This window comes from Misgurnus anguillicaudatus, chromosome 24 (genome assembly GCF_027580225.2).
Source record: "Misgurnus anguillicaudatus chromosome 24, ASM2758022v2, whole genome shotgun sequence".
In the NCBI taxonomy this organism is placed as follows: domain Eukaryota; kingdom Metazoa; phylum Chordata; class Actinopteri; order Cypriniformes; family Cobitidae; genus Misgurnus; species Misgurnus anguillicaudatus.
This window is the reverse complement of record NC_073360.2, coordinates 7,560,219-7,575,797: the sequence shown is the minus strand read 5'-3', so window position 1 is coordinate 7,575,797 and position 15,579 is coordinate 7,560,219. Positions and strand designations below refer to the sequence as shown.

The 15,579-nt window shown below is 43.3% G+C and overlaps 2 protein-coding genes across 3 annotated transcripts in view; one reads left to right on the top strand and one right to left on the bottom strand.

The window, feature by feature from the left end:
- The window catches only part of LOC129437571 (complement C2), a 139,090-nt gene that overhangs the window by 8,139 nt on the left and 115,372 nt on the right, over window positions 1-15,579 (bottom strand). For both annotated transcript variants that reach the window (XM_073862969.1, XM_073862970.1), the window contains exons 8-11: window positions 7,635-7,773; window positions 7,398-7,529; window positions 6,818-6,919; window positions 3,110-3,247 (exon numbers count right to left, since the gene is read on the bottom strand). In XM_073862969.1, the coding sequence (XP_073719070.1) occupies window positions 3,110-3,247; window positions 6,818-6,919; window positions 7,398-7,529; window positions 7,635-7,773 (511 nt within the window). The remainder of the gene's footprint in view (window positions 1-3,109; window positions 3,248-6,817; window positions 6,920-7,397; window positions 7,530-7,634; window positions 7,774-15,579) is intronic.
- The window catches only part of nudt8 (nudix hydrolase 8), a 78,215-nt gene that overhangs the window by 21,547 nt on the left and 41,089 nt on the right, over window positions 1-15,579 (top strand). The gene's annotated exons all lie outside the window — the stretch shown is intronic.

Sequence of the window (15,579 nt, the reverse complement as noted above, 5' to 3'; positions counted from 1 at the left end):
ACGCAAAGAATGTGTGACAGCTCTCCGTCAGTGGAGAGATTCCAGTCTACTCCGGACGGGGGTTCCCTTGGGGGGCGTGTCACTAAGGAAAGTAGTGACAACGGATGCATCCCTATCAGGCTGGGGGGCTGTTTTTCAGAGCAGATCGGTGAACGGTTGCTGGACGCCTCGGCTTTGCGAACTTCACATAAATATGTTGGTGTTGATGGCAGTGTTCCTGGCACTGAAACATTTTCTTCCATTTTTGGAAGGCTTTCATGTTCTGGTCAGGAGAGACAATACGACAGTGGTGGCTTACATCAATCGCCAGGGGGGACCGCGATCATTACAGCTACACAATCTAGCGTGCAAACTGATTGTATGGAGCGCTGCGCACTTCAGCTCGCTGCGCGCGACGCACGTACCGGGAGTCCTCAACAGGGGGGCGGATCTCCTGTCCAGGGGCAACCCGTTATACGGAGAATGGGTGCTCCACCATCAGGTGATGGATCAGATTTGGGGGATTTACGGCAGAGCTGCCGTAGATCTCTTCGCCTCGTGGGAAAACGCAAAGTGTCCGCTGTATTTCTCTCTCAGGGACGCGCCTTTGGGTGTGGATCCGCTAGCGCACCCGTGGCTGAACGTGTTGCTATACGCTTTCCCACCTCTGAGTCTAATTTCTCCCACCCTAGAAAGAGTAAGAGAAAACGCTTTATCCCTTCTTCTGATAGCCCCACATTGGCCGGGGAGACCATGGCTGGCGGAGATTGTTCAGCTCCTCCAGGGAGAGCCATGGCCGCTTACATTACGCCGGGACCTGCTGTCACAAGCGGGGGGGGGGCAAATTTTTCACCCACAGCCGGAACGAGTCAATCTTTGGGTCTGGCACGTGAAAGGTTAAATCTAAACGCAATCGAGCTCCTGCAAGAGGTTATTAACACTATACAAAGCGCTAGAGCCCCTTCGACACGCTCACTTTATGACCTTAAGTGGCGTGTGTTTGAGGACTGGTGTACGAGTAAAAAAATTATTCCTTTTCTATGCACGGTGAAAGATGTTCTATGCTTTTTACAAAGCTTAATGAATGGTGGTAGAGCGTTTTCTACTATTAAAGTTTACTTGGCGGCTATTTCGGCTTGTCATGTAGACTTTGAGGGAGTTTCGGTGGGACGGCACCCTCTTATATGCCGTTTCATGAAGGGAGAGAGACGTTTGAGACCAGTATCTAAACATCTGGTCCCATCTTGGGACTTGTCCATAGTCCTTAACGCCCTTACTCGAGCTCCTTTTGAACCTTTAGAGAGTGTAAATATTAAAATCCTATCTCTAAAAACGGTTTTACTACTGGCTTTAGTCTCGGCTAAGCGAGTAGGTGAATTACATGCCTTGTCAGTTCATCGGACGTGTTTTAATTTTAGTCTTGATCACAGCAAGGCTACACTGCTGCCTAACCCAGCTTTCGTTCCCAAAGTCAGCGATTCAGCCTATAATTGCTCTGCTTTGGAGTTGCGTGCCTTTTACCCCCCTCCTTTTTCTTTGAAGGAGGAGAAAAAATTGCACACTTTATGTCCTGTGCGAGCGTTACGCTATTATGTTAATAGGACACGATCCTTCAGAAAGAATGATCAATTGTTCGTTTCCTGGGCCAACCAATGTAAGGGTAAGCCGATCTCCTCTCAGCGTCTTTCCCATTGGATGGTAGAGGCGATTGAATTGGCCTATACATCTACAGGTCTTCATTCCCCGGCGGGGTTAAGAGCTCACTCCACAAGAGGTATGGCTACCTCTTGGGCATTGTTTAAGGGGATTTCGGTAGGAGATATTTGCGCAGTGGCAAGCTGGGCTTCCCCTCATACATTTATCAGATTTTACCGTCCGGATGTCACTGCGCCGTCCGTGGCTCATGCAGTTCTAAATGTTGGCTCTGGGGAGAATTAAAGGTTGTCTTTGGTTCTTGCCACGTCTGTTTGGCGGCTTCGGAAAGCATGCGTTTCGGGAGTTGGCCATATCATTCCCATAGTGAGATACCGAGCGATTGTTTGAAAGAGAACGTTAGGTTACTTGCGTAACCCCGGTTCTCTGAGAACAGAGCGAGGTATCTCACCAAACTTCCTTACTCGCATCACACGGGGGAAGAGCATGCTTAGAATGCCGTTCTTAGGTATCACAGCTATATATATAGGAAGGGGGTGGATACTTCGTTTTGAGCTGTGATTGGTCTGTCCTTCGGACAGACGTGGTGTAATTGGTGCTTCCATAGTCTGTCACACCTGGGGGCGTTTCCCATAGTGAGATACCTTGCTCTGTTCTCAGAGAACCGGGGTTACGCAAGTAACCTAACGTTTTCACTTTAAAACACACACATGCACACACACTTGCCTGCGCGCGCACACACACATAAACACATGTGTGTATTGTAATTCTCGATAAAATAAGAACCACTTTTTAAAGGTCTTGGTCTCGTTTTGGAATCGACCGCATTTTTACTCGCTCTCGTCTCTGTCTCAGACAAAGACGACTCTGAATTTTATTTCAAGACCGGTCAAGACCACAACTGATGGCACATCACAAATTTTTTTTAAGCATTGTTTAAGTTTCTCCCAATGACAATTTTTCTAACTTTATTACTAAAAACACCTGCATTGTGTTGGAAAGACAGTTCAGAATAAATGGTTAAGTTGATTTCAGCTCTTTAGTGCTTGTTCACTTTTATTTGCTTATAAATAAAGATAAATTCCCACATATCTGCAACGCCTTTGATTATTTTATCAACATTTCTGATGGCATACACACACACACACACACACACACGCACGCACGCACGCACGCACGCTCACACACAAACAAGAAGTGCCTAATTTATCATGTAGTGTTTTAATGCAGTGACTTGCACTAGTCTTGGTCTTGACTTGGTCTTGGCCTGTCTTGGTCTTGACTTGGTCTCAACCCTTTAAAGTCTTGGTCTTGTCTCGGTCTCGGCCTGTCTTGGTCTTTGTCATGACTTGGTCTCGATTTAGGTGGTCTTGACTACAACACTACATGTGTGTGTGTTCATGACTGCAGTGCATGTGTTTTTTGTTTTCTAGTACAGTTTTTTTTTATTAGGACCCTACAAGTTGAGTATACGTACCGATCATGTTGTTGAACACAGATCCTAAGTGAACATAGTCTTTCAGAACAAACATATGCTTCTCGTCCTTCTTGCAAGAAGCAATGGTTTTCAGCTCCTTCTTATTTATTTGATCCCCCACAGCAAACACATAAACATCTGTGGAACAAACAAACACAACTGCCAAGATCAAAAATGAGCTTTGTTCACATTTGCAGGTAAAATAATTTCTTCCTAATTCTAATTTTAATAGACAGACCATTCAAATTGCTCAAACATATTACATGTGGTCAGATCTTAATGCATGTAGTTTAAAGAATGTATATCTAGAATGCACTGTAAGGGGCTGTTTACACTTGGTATTAGGATGTGTTTTCGTCGATTGGATTACAAGTGGACGAGAGAGACACATCACATTTACACCTGGTATATAAATACGTCTCTTTTGTCCACTTTTGACCGTTTCTGGGTGGTCTGTGGGCGAGTCTCTCTGCTGTCATTTAAAACGCGAGCGGGAGTAATGACGAGTTAATATGGACGCAAACTAATATTATGTCAGAGTCCACTGCTTTTGTTGTAAGTAAACATGATGCACAGTGTTTTGTACATGTATGTGTAAGAGCTTTCGCTGATATTTCAGTGCAATTGATGAAATAAGATCGCACAACTTTCACACGCTTGCAAAATGAAACTATGCGGAGATCAGCCACTTTAGTTTTATCAACGAAAGGCTAAAAATAGCGCTGTTCACCGTGTGTTCGGACCAGAAGTCATAAAGTAACACAGACGTAAAACATTATGTTCAGTACCTTAGATTAGATAAATGGGCGAAGAGAAGGCGGTGTGGCTGTTCGAACACATTCAACCACTTGTGCTTTTACACTACAAAAGCAATCTGAACGAAAGGGTTTTTGACTACATCTGAATGTGGTTGAAAGTGGACGAGCTCAAAACATTTTCAACACTGTTTACACTTTGCATTAACGTCATCCACTTGTGATCCGATCGATGAAAATTGGCTCTAATGGGCTTTTTACACTTGGCATTAACATGCATTTTCATTGATCGGATCACAAGTAGATGACGTTAACGCCAGGTTCAAAACATTTTGAGCTCGTCCACTTTCGATAAATTTCAACCACATTCAGAGGTAGTCAGATTGCTTTTGTAGTGTAAACTCACATGTGGTTGAATGTGTACAAACAACCACACGCGACGCCTTCTCTCCACCCATTTATCTAATCTGAGGTACTGAACACTAGGGCTGTCAACAATATTCTAAAATTCGAATATATATTCGAATAGTGGAAAAAAACGAATTTCGAATATGAAATTTAATATTCGAATAAATAATTTTTTTTTTAAAGCCCGCGGTAGTAGAGGCGTGGCTGTCTGCTTTGTGAGTGGGCTGGTTCAGGGACAGCTCACAGTAGTCACAGTGTCTGTCACGGTTAAAAGTTGACGCGTCTTGCATGGAAGATCGACCGCAGCAGAGAAAGCGATTTTAACGCCCAAAAATCTAAAAAGCTATGTCTGGAAGTACTTTGGATTTTGGTCGGTAGGAGGTAAAATTGTTGAGCCGCGAGATAAAGTTGTAAGCATACCATTCAAACACTAGCAACATGATGTCACATCTCGAAAATGTGCACCCAAACGAGCATGGCATCTTGTACACACTGCATATTAATTAGTTTGTCACTTGAACTTTTAATGCTTAATCCTGTTCTGTACACACACACTTCAGTAATTTACGGGACTGACAATCGCATTCTACAACCGCATTAATTCCCGCAAACTGCACTGACAACCGCGTTTACAGAAACTTTGCATAGTGTGTAGCCTACATAACCGAACTGAACAACTAGTAGTTAATGAAGTGTTTAAACGTGCATCATGGACATGACAGGTCTCTCTTCTGAAGAAATAAATTATTACAAGGGAGAAAAGTCTTCTGTATGTGCGGTACAAAGAATGACAGAGGCACAAGCGTTTGCTGCTCAGTGTTGCCAGATCTTGCACTAAAAAAACAGCGAACAAAAAAATCCAATAATAAACCAAAATAAATCCAAATGCTTTACCTCAAAGATCAAAAAATTGGGACTGACACCTTCACATTTTAACAACACCAAAAACTTGATCGCTTCATGAGCCAAAAGCCATAAACTGCTAAGCGCTAAAATGGTATGTGAGTACAAAAAAGACGAGGACCTGGCAACACTGCAAGAGGGCGCGCAGGCTTACAAATGCGTACAATACACAAAGACACGACGGAGGTTTATTGCAAAACATAATGCTGTTCAATTATTTTCATCAAAGCTGTGAGTGATAGGCACGTGAGACGGCAGACAGTTGCTATGGTTATCTCCGTGTCAATCCTCACATTTTCACATTTAAATGCGGTTGTCACTCCAGAAAGTTTGCAGTGTGTATGATACCACAATGTGGAACTCCAGCTAAACAGTCACGTCTTAACACTTACTTTGCATCGCCGGCCACAAGGTATTTGTCTGCAACACAACAAGAGGTCATAACGGAGAAATTAATTTCGTTCATTTGTAAGGACATGAGACCGATCAGTGTCGTGGATGGAGCAGGCTTCAGGGAGTTTTGTCAAGCAATGTAACCGAGGTACCATATCACTTTGATGTCTCAGTCTTGATTTACTTGTTTTGTGTATGTAATATACGTTGTAAAATATGTTTAAACTTAAATAGACTACCTATAAAAGTAGTTATGTCTCTTTATATTAATTTGTCCTGTTATTGACGTAATGCGTCGTTAAACGTCGTTAACGTCGTTGAAAAAATGGGCAACCAGATATTCGAATAGTTCGAATATTCGTGGGTTTTTTAGGGAGAATATTCGAACGTCATTTTTGACCAATTTTGACAGCCCTACTGAACACAATGTTTTACCTCTTTTCTGACTTCTGGCGTGAACACACGGTGTACAGCGCTATTTTTTCCTTTCATTTTTAAAACTAAAGCGGCTGATCTCCGCAGTTTCGTTTTGAAAGCGTGTGAAAGTTGCTTGATCCTATTTCATCAATTGCGCTAAAAATTCAAAGAAAGCTCTAATATATACATGAACAAAACACTCTGGTGCATGTTTACGTACACAAGCAGTGGACTCTGACATAATATTAGTTTCGCGTCCATATAAACTCAAAATAACTTGTTTGAATGACAGCGGATAGACTCGCCCACCGTCTCGACAGACCACCCCCTCATAGTATTCAGGACAGAAGCGGTCGAAAGTGGACAAAAGAGACGGATTTAAATACCAGGTGTAAACATGATGTGTCTCTCTCGCCCACTTGTTATCCAATCGATGAAAACACATCTTAATACCACCTTAATAAACAGCCCCTAAGTTGCTTTGATTAAAAGCATTTCATGTGAAGTGCTGCAAACTAATGCCACCATACTTACTCATGTAACAGTCTTTAAATAGGGAAAACATGGAAGTGTTTGGTGGCTTCTAAATTCATCCTAGTTTGGAACCCAAGGAATGAATGGGGCTTGGCTAAATGCTAACACATTCACAATTTGCTGTACAAGATTAATTGCACACATTGAGAAAAGATAGGTATGTATTAATTTGTCCAAATTGAGCTAAGAACATAGTAAAATATTGAAAAACTGTGGTGTTTTCCTTTAAAGATTAATATCTTTCACACATCATCCGCAGCAGTCAAGTGTTGCATGTGTAAAGTGTCATGAGACTTACCCAGGAGATCCTCCTTTGTGTGCTCTTGGCTGTATTTGTAGCCAAACAAACTCCGGATCTTGTTTATAACAATTTGTGGTTTTGGTCCCATATTAGAGTGACCTAGAGACACAGCAAAACAAAATAAATCCATCATTACCCATGCTTGGTTTGATGTTTTGTGCTAGTTTGCCATTAGTTCAACACAAGCAGTCATTTGAGCAACAGCTTGACAAATCAGCTGCATAGTACCGGCTCCATAGTATATCTAGATGCTATGGCAAAACCCAATTAAACTGCAGGAGTGGGAGCAGTAAACAAATGTTTCATCCACATTTTGGGGCTCTTTATCTTCCTTGTGTGCTGTTTATAGGTCACAACTTTAATGCTGCTATGAGTTTGAGTCAAATAAGTTTGTGTGAATGAGAATTCCCTTAAGACTAATGATCTAGTAGTTATGCTTATATTATATCAAGTGTTGGGATGCTACCATATTAGCATTCAAATATAGACTTATAGAATCCTGTTTCCTGTCATTTATTAATTAAAATAAAGTTTTTAGGAGGTGTGTGACCTTAGCATTACATTTCCTTTACCTTACCATCAGTTGCAATGATGATGATGTTCTGAGTCTCGTTGAAGTGACTTCTTTTGGTCTCTCGAAAAAGGACAAGATGATTGTAGACCCTATCCAAGGCTATAGCTAGATTGGTGCCTTTCTTTTCACCATGGACTGTAAAAAAAGTATAATTTCATATGAAATTGATGTAAAAGACAACACAACACTGTAATTAAAACAATGTCTCAAAAACATTACTAGACTCTACAATGAACCTACCTTCGTGACTAAACTTGTGTAATTTCATCAAGATATGATCCAAATTGCCACTGTCTATGTCTGTGATGGATACGATTTCTTTTGGCTCACTGGCAAATGAGATGATGCCAAAGTTCATGTTGACTTCATAGCTGTCAAGCTAAAAGATGGACAAGACTTGTTTTAGATGAAATGATTAAATGAGAAATTAAAAGCCAATAATAATAATACTGTTACTGTAACATGCAAACGGAAGTATAATATTTATGGAATTCCAAACATATATTCGCTCACTTGCCAGCCATTGTCCCTGATTAACTCCCTATTTAAGCCCACACTGTTTTCCCAATGGTTGTCCAGTTTCTGTTGTATTTGATGTGTAACCTGCCTTAAAGTTTATTTTCATTAAAGTTTATATGTCTGGATATCCTTTGTCTCCATCTCCTTGTCACGGATTTGCCAGGTCCTTCCACTCACACCCCTCAGTTCCACCGATCACAATCACCTGAGAATTGATCACCTGCACCTGTCCCCTCATCAAGACTGCACCATAAATACCAGCCACAAACACACAGACATCGTCCGGTCTCGTCAAGGCTAACCTTGTGTTACGCTACTGTTGAATACCTGACTCACATATCTTCTATGTTTTTCAGAAAACCCAGTTCTTCATCATTGTCATCGTTGCCGTTGGATATCTCCCCTATCAGTGTGTGTGTCTGTGGCTTCCCCCTGGACTCCCTCATCATCACCATCACCATTCACTAAGTTTCTTGTTTCACGAGTTCACACTTACAAATAATTCTGAACAGGGTTATTAATATGCGTATTTGGCATGCTGTCCGAGAAGAGGACTCCGAGCTTGTTAATGGCCTGAGCCTGGAGCGCCTCCTGGCAGGGAGAGGGTTCCGGGCTCGGCCTTAGGGCCGAACCCAGAACAATCCCCCCTGTTCTGGTTAGAAAGGTGACTATGCTATCGTGCTGAGAAAGGGGAGGTGGAGGGATGCTGAAACTATCGAGGAATGAGGGTGAGTTGATTTCCAGTCTATAAAGGTTTCTGTTGATGCCTATCAGGTGGACACCTGATTGCTGATTGTCGACAGCTGGTCATAGTTACAAGGTAATTAGGTTGATTATTTGAACGTGTTCCTCCCGAACTTTGTTAATAAAACATCATGTTTCAATAAACTCTGTTAAATTTTTATGTATCTCTGTCTCCGTTGTCTTCTGTCCACTGACAGAAGACCGGACCAACAAACCTTTATATGTCTCAACAGGACGCTTTCCAGAACCTAGTGGACATACTCAGAACCGAACTACTTCACCGACACCACAGACCACTGCAACTCATCAGACTCCTCAGGCTACCGTGACTACAGTTCCCATAGCCAATCCTAATCCATTCACTGGTGAGGTGCAAGAGTGCAAATGATTCATACTACAATGCGAGTTAATCTTTGAAATGCAACCCAATCGCTTCCCCACAGACCGCAGTAAGATCGCCTTCATATTATCACTACTCACCGGAAAAACGCTTCGCTGGGCAGTTTCCATACGGGAACAAAATGGATCAGTTCTACAATCTAGGGATGCTCACATTGACCGTTTAACCGTTAACCGAAGGTAAGAATTTATGACCGATTAACATTATCAGTTAAAATAAAAAAATATTTGTTAATACATGGTGTGTGTCGTCATGAGCCGACAGACATTTCGCCAATTTTTCTATCTTTAATTTGTGAATGTCCTGTAAATGACACAAACTATTGCTGCCCTGACGGTCTGATAAAGTAATCATTTGTATGAGAAATCATTTGTATGCGTGTTTGGAAGCTGAACGTCTCCGCACAAGATGACGCGGTCCGTCTCGTGCACATCCGAACAGAGGTTCGCTGATGGCCTCTGACCCCGTCCATAAACATCTCTCTTTTTGCACAAACGGAGAAAGACGACGCAAAAGCAAAACTTTCTGAAAAGCATCCTGCTTTAGAAATGACCACTGTGGTAGATGAAACGGAGACAATCTGCCCTTTTCGGATATTAATCCTCTGGACTGATCGCGTGCTTTTTAATAAGGTAATGTTGCGTGAATATCTGATAATGTATGAATGCTGGTTCTGTTGTTGATCTGTCGCTGCTGTTTGCACGTTCAAATTAAATCTTTTGTTTTTACTAGTTCACAGACAACCGTCAACTGTATTTTTACTCAATGACAATTTCATATTAAAATCTTATAAGTTAACGGTTAATGTTCGGTTTAGAAGCTACGGTTGTCGGTCGGGAAAATGAACTGATATGAGCATCCCTACTACAATGATATCGTGCTTTCAGTGATCATTTTCAAGAAGTGTTTGGTCTTCCAGAAGGAGATAACTCGGTTTGTGGTGAATTATACCACATCAAACAAGGTAAAGACTCAGCTGCTGAATACTCTCTGCGATTCCGTACGCTAGCAACTGCTAGTGGTTGGGATGAACGAGCCCTCATTACTACTTACCGTAATGGCCTCCACGCAGATCTTCGTCTACAACTCGCAGCATTTGATGACAGCATTGGTTTGGAACGTTTCATCCAACGAGCTATTCGTACCGAAATTCGCATGCTCGCTTGCCATAACCCTACACCTGCACTCTTACACCCACCAGAGCCGTCCCCTCCAGGACCAGAACCCATACAGTTGGAATCCACTCGCATCCCACTGTCAGAGCAGCAAACATGTATCAGCCAAGGGTTGTGTCTCTACTGCGCCGGCAGGGGGCATCTCATCTCTGAATGCACCATCCAACCACCTCGGGCTTTGGTGAGTACGGTTCAACCAGAGAAATACATCTACACTCCTTTAACTACAAAAGTTAAGTTATTATTTCACAACTTATAGTGTTTGCCCTCATCGATTCCGGGTCGGCAGAGAACTTCATCTCCTCCCAGCTCTGCCGGCAGTACAATATCAAGAAAGAACCTATCACAAAAACACTAAAGGTACAATCAGTTACTGGAAAACCACTCAACCGATCATCAGTTAAACATCGCTCCGGAGAAATCTCTCTGACAGTGGAAGATCAAGTTTCTGGTCCTGGAGAATTCCACTGCGGACGTGATTCGTGGACGACCTTGGTTGGTTGAACACCATCCGGAGCTCTCTTGGTACACAGGAGAAATCAAACGATGGAGTGACCATTGTTTTCCACACTGTTTTCCCGAAATGCCAAAACATCATCATTATCCTGACAAACTCAAGGTATGCAGCACATTTATTGAAAGCCCTGAAGATAATGTTTCCGTGTCTATTCCTCAAGAATATTCAGAGTATGAAGACGTGTTTTGTCCCAAGAGAGCTTCGAAACCACCACCACGCCGGCCATGGGACTGTGCGATTGACCTCCTCCCGGGTGAACCAGGACCTAAAGGCAAGATCTATTCTCTTTCTATTCCCGAACAGGAAGCCATGGAGAAATACATATCAGAAGCTTTGGAACAAGGGTACATACAACCGTCAAACTCCCCTGCTGCATCTCCTTTCTTCTTTGTGACCAAGAAGGATGGCGAACTCCGACCCTGTATAGACTATCGTGGATTGAATACTATCACCCGTTAGTTCCGCTACCCTCTTCCTCTCGTCCCAGCGGCTTTGGAACAACTTAGAGGTGCCAAAATATTCACTAAACTGGATTAAGCAGCGCATACAATCTAATCCGTATTAGAGCTGGAGATGAATGAAAAACCGCTTTTGTGACCCCTACTGGTCACTGGGAATATTTGGTCATGTCATATGGTCTAGTAAACGCTCCCTCTGTGTTTCAAGGTTTTATGCACACTATATTCAGAGACCTTCTTCATCGTCATGTAATTGTATATATTGATGACATCTTAATCTATTCCAGTGATCCCATCATCCATGTCCAGCACGTGAAAGAGGTCCTTCACAGACTTCGTCAACATAGTCTATTTATCAAGGCTGAGAAGTGTGAATTTCACAAGTCTACCATCAAATTCCTTGGATACGAGGTCTCGAGTCAAGGGAGTGCGTATGGACGAAGGAAAGGTAGCAGCCATTAAAAACTGGCCACAACCCAACTCTGTGAAAGATCTGCAAAAGTTCCTTGGTTTTGCCAACTTCTATTGCAGATTCATCAAGAACTTCAGCATTGTGGTAGCCCCTCTGACATCAAAACTGAAAGGTAAACCAAAAAATCTTCATTGGAGTGAGGATGCCAACAAAGCCTCTCTTAAATTGAAGAAAGCTTTCTGTGAAGCACCCATTCTAACTCATCAAGATCCAAACAAACCTTTCATTGTGGAAGTAGATGCTTCATCCACAGTAGAGATGCGCGGTTGGCGGTTACAGCCGCGGACTCCGCGGATAATCCGCGGATCGGGCGGATGACGTGACGAAAAATACTATTGTAATTAAATTCTGGCGGGTGGCGGCTCGACTGCGTGTTCTTAGCTATGTCCTTCTAAGCATGCGACCTTAAAAGATGAGCACTCTGTCTTTCAAGGTGGCAGGCTCAGAAGTTCGCGAAGAGAACTGAAATGAGACGGTCTAGCCTTCTGAGGACCCATAATTTGCGTCACCTGTTGCACGCGCGGCGCCCCCAGTAGCGCCCACCGCGCCTGTCAGCAATAAACAGCGGAGACATTTCTGACTTATTCAAATAAATATGTAATCAGAAAAATATTAATTTCTTTTAGAAAATATGACACATTGATGTAGATTAAACTATTCAACAGTATATCAAATAATCAACCTTAGAAATATACGCAACATAAACCGAATAATATTAACACAAAACATAACTTATTATACTAAAACAGTGAAAAGACAAAGTTTTCTAATACACTTTTATTTAATAAAGGTTTTAATTGTTTGCGATAGCCTCGGCTGTTAAGGATCCATTCGTTCTATCATTAACAACGCGGAGAAATGAGGACGCATTTTGACACAGCTCTTATCAACGCCGGCGGAGGTACGTGGCAAACTCAAAAAATGAGAATTAAAAACAAAGGAAATAGAAGGTCAGAAAAGGGTTGCCTGGAATAAGTTTTACAAAGTGGTAAATCAGGATGACACCAGTGCAGACTATGTAATTTGTGTGTTTAATTTAGGCTATTTATTTATTTATTTTTGTCCCATGTGCTTTTCCGATTGGAAACTGAGTTCACTGCTGATATTCTAGAGAGCTTTCTAGTCTGGCCTTGCATCGCCCAGTCAGCGGATGGCGGGCGGGTGCGGTTTTGAAAACTGGTCAGAAACGTTGGTGCGGATGGATGGCGGACGGATGATGAGTTTTGTGATGCGGTTGCGGATGAAATAATAGCCCATCCGCGCATCTCTAATCCACAGGTGTCGGAGCCGTCTTGTCACAGCAGCAGGGGAAACCATCTGACCTTCATCCATGTGCTTACTATTCCTACAATTTCAGCCCGGCGTAGAAGAACTATGGCATCAGAGATCGCGAATTACCGCACATTATACTGGCTCTTGAAGAGTGGAGACATTGGATCGAATGATCTCGTCATCCATTCACGGTGCTAACTGACCATAAAAATCTCCAATATCTCCGCGAGGCAAAAAGACTAACCCAAGGCAAGCCAGGTGGGCTTTCTTCTTCACTCGCTTTAATTTTACCATCTCTTATCATCCAGGTACCAAGAATTGCAAAGCCGATGCACTATCCAGAATGTTCGCTCCAGAGGATGATCTTACTCCTCCCGAGAACATATTACCAGACAAGATCTTTGTCTGCCCCATCGACTGGAGTCAAGATGTCATTCCTGACACTGCGAATCCTCCGCCGGGCTGTCCAGCTGGATTGAAGTATGTACCCTTGCAACATCGTACACCACTCATCACCAAAGCTCATAACTCCACTGGTACTGGTCATCCGAGCGCTCAACAAACCCTCTTGTTGCTTAAACATCGCTTCTGGTGGTCTAATATGGCAGAAGACATCAGACGGTTTGTGAGGGGGTGCAAAGATTGTGAAATGACTAAGACTCCTAGACATCTACCTCATGGAAAACTTCTTCCTGTTCCTCATCGCCCCTGGTCACATCTTGGAGTGGACTTCGCCACGAACCTGCCTCCTTCACAAGGTAATACCTGCATATTTGTTGTGGTGGATCGCTTTTCCAAGATGTTACGACTAATACCCCTTAAAGGTCTACCCACAGCTATGGAATCTGCAGAACTCTTGTTTCAACATGTCTTCAGATACTTCGGCCTCCCTGAAGACATTGTTTCGGATAGAGGTCCCCAGTTTATCTCAAGAGTGTGGAAGGCATTCTTTAAACTCCTTGATGTGACCATCAGCTTATCATCTGGATATCAAACCAACGGACAAACCGAAAGGAAAATCCAGGAGGTGAGTCGCTTCCTCCGAACCTTCTGCTATAACCACCAGAACTCTTGGACCCAGTTTCTACCCTGGGCCGAGTACGCACAGAATTCTCTACACCAACAGGCCACAGGTCTCACTCCATTCCACTGCGTACTCGGCTACCAGCCGCCCATGTTTCCCTGGTCAGAAGAACCCTGCGAGGTTCCATCTGTGCAGCACTGGTTCCAAGAGAGCGAGAGGGTCTGGGACTCAGCTTATCACCACCTTCAATCTGCTCTCCGTAAGAACCAAAAGCAAGCAGATGCCCGACGTGCTCCTACACCCCCTTTCCAAGTGGGAAATAAGGTATGGTTATCTACTCGGAACATCCGTCTAAAACAACCATGCAAAAAGCTGAGTCCCAAGTACATCGGGCCCTTTACCATCATTAAGGAGGTCAATCCGGTAGCCTTTGAACTCTGTCTCCCCGCACACTTCCACGTATCACAACTGAAACCCTTCCACTCACCTGTCACTTCCTCTGCTTCCTCCACAGGACCTGGTGAAGAAGTCCCCCCTTTGGATGAAGATGGCACCATCTACACCGTGAGGAGCCTGTTGGATTCCAGACGTCGAGGTGGGCTGCTTGAATATCTCGTCGACTGGGAAGGTTTTGGGCCAGAGGAACGATCCTGGGTCCCACGTGATGACATCCTCGACCCCGAACTCCTGAGAGAGTTTCATCAGGCCCATCCTGGTAAACCAGACCCAGAGCCCACCATCCTCGGTGTCCAGCACCACAGATGTCCTCAGGAGCGGACCCTCGGGGGGGTACTGTCACCGATTTGCCAGGTCCTTCCACTCACACCCCTCAGTTTCACCGATCACAGTCACCTGAATACTGATCACCTGCACCTGTCACCCCTCATCAAGACTGCACCATAAATACCAGCCACAAACACACAGACACTGTCCGGTCTCGTCAAGGCTAACTTTGTGTTACGCTACTGTTGAATACCTGACTCGCATATCTTCTATGTCTTTCAGAAAACCCAGTTCTTCATCATCGTCATCGTTGGATATCTCCCCTATCTGTGTGTCTGTGGCTTCCCCCTTGACTCCCTCATCATCACTATCACCATTCACTAAGTTTCCTGTGTTTCAATAAACTGTTACATTTTTACGTATCTTTGTCTCCATTGTCTTCTATCCACTGACACTCCTTCGCCCTCCACCACACATCCTGACAAAAGACCCCTGAACTCAGCCCAGCGCCCGCTGGCTCTCCTGAACTCAGCCCAATTCAAATAAATTTTATTTATATAACACTTTTTACAATTGTTTCAAAACAGCTTTACATTAATAGATGCAGGAAAAAAACACAGAAAACCCATAAAACATATTACTGGCGAGAGTATAATAATGTAACATATATAAAAGGGTGCTGAGTTAAGCCAATGTCAGCAGACTCCCCAGGGATTGAAAAAAAAACCCTAGGAGAAAAACCCCGTGGGAAAAGTCCTAGGAGGGGAAAAAACCCTTGAGAGAGAGCCAGACATAGCTGATTCTATACAGGATATATTGTATAATAGGTACGATTTTTACAATTTTGTGGATTTGAACATGTATACATGGATAAGTAGATT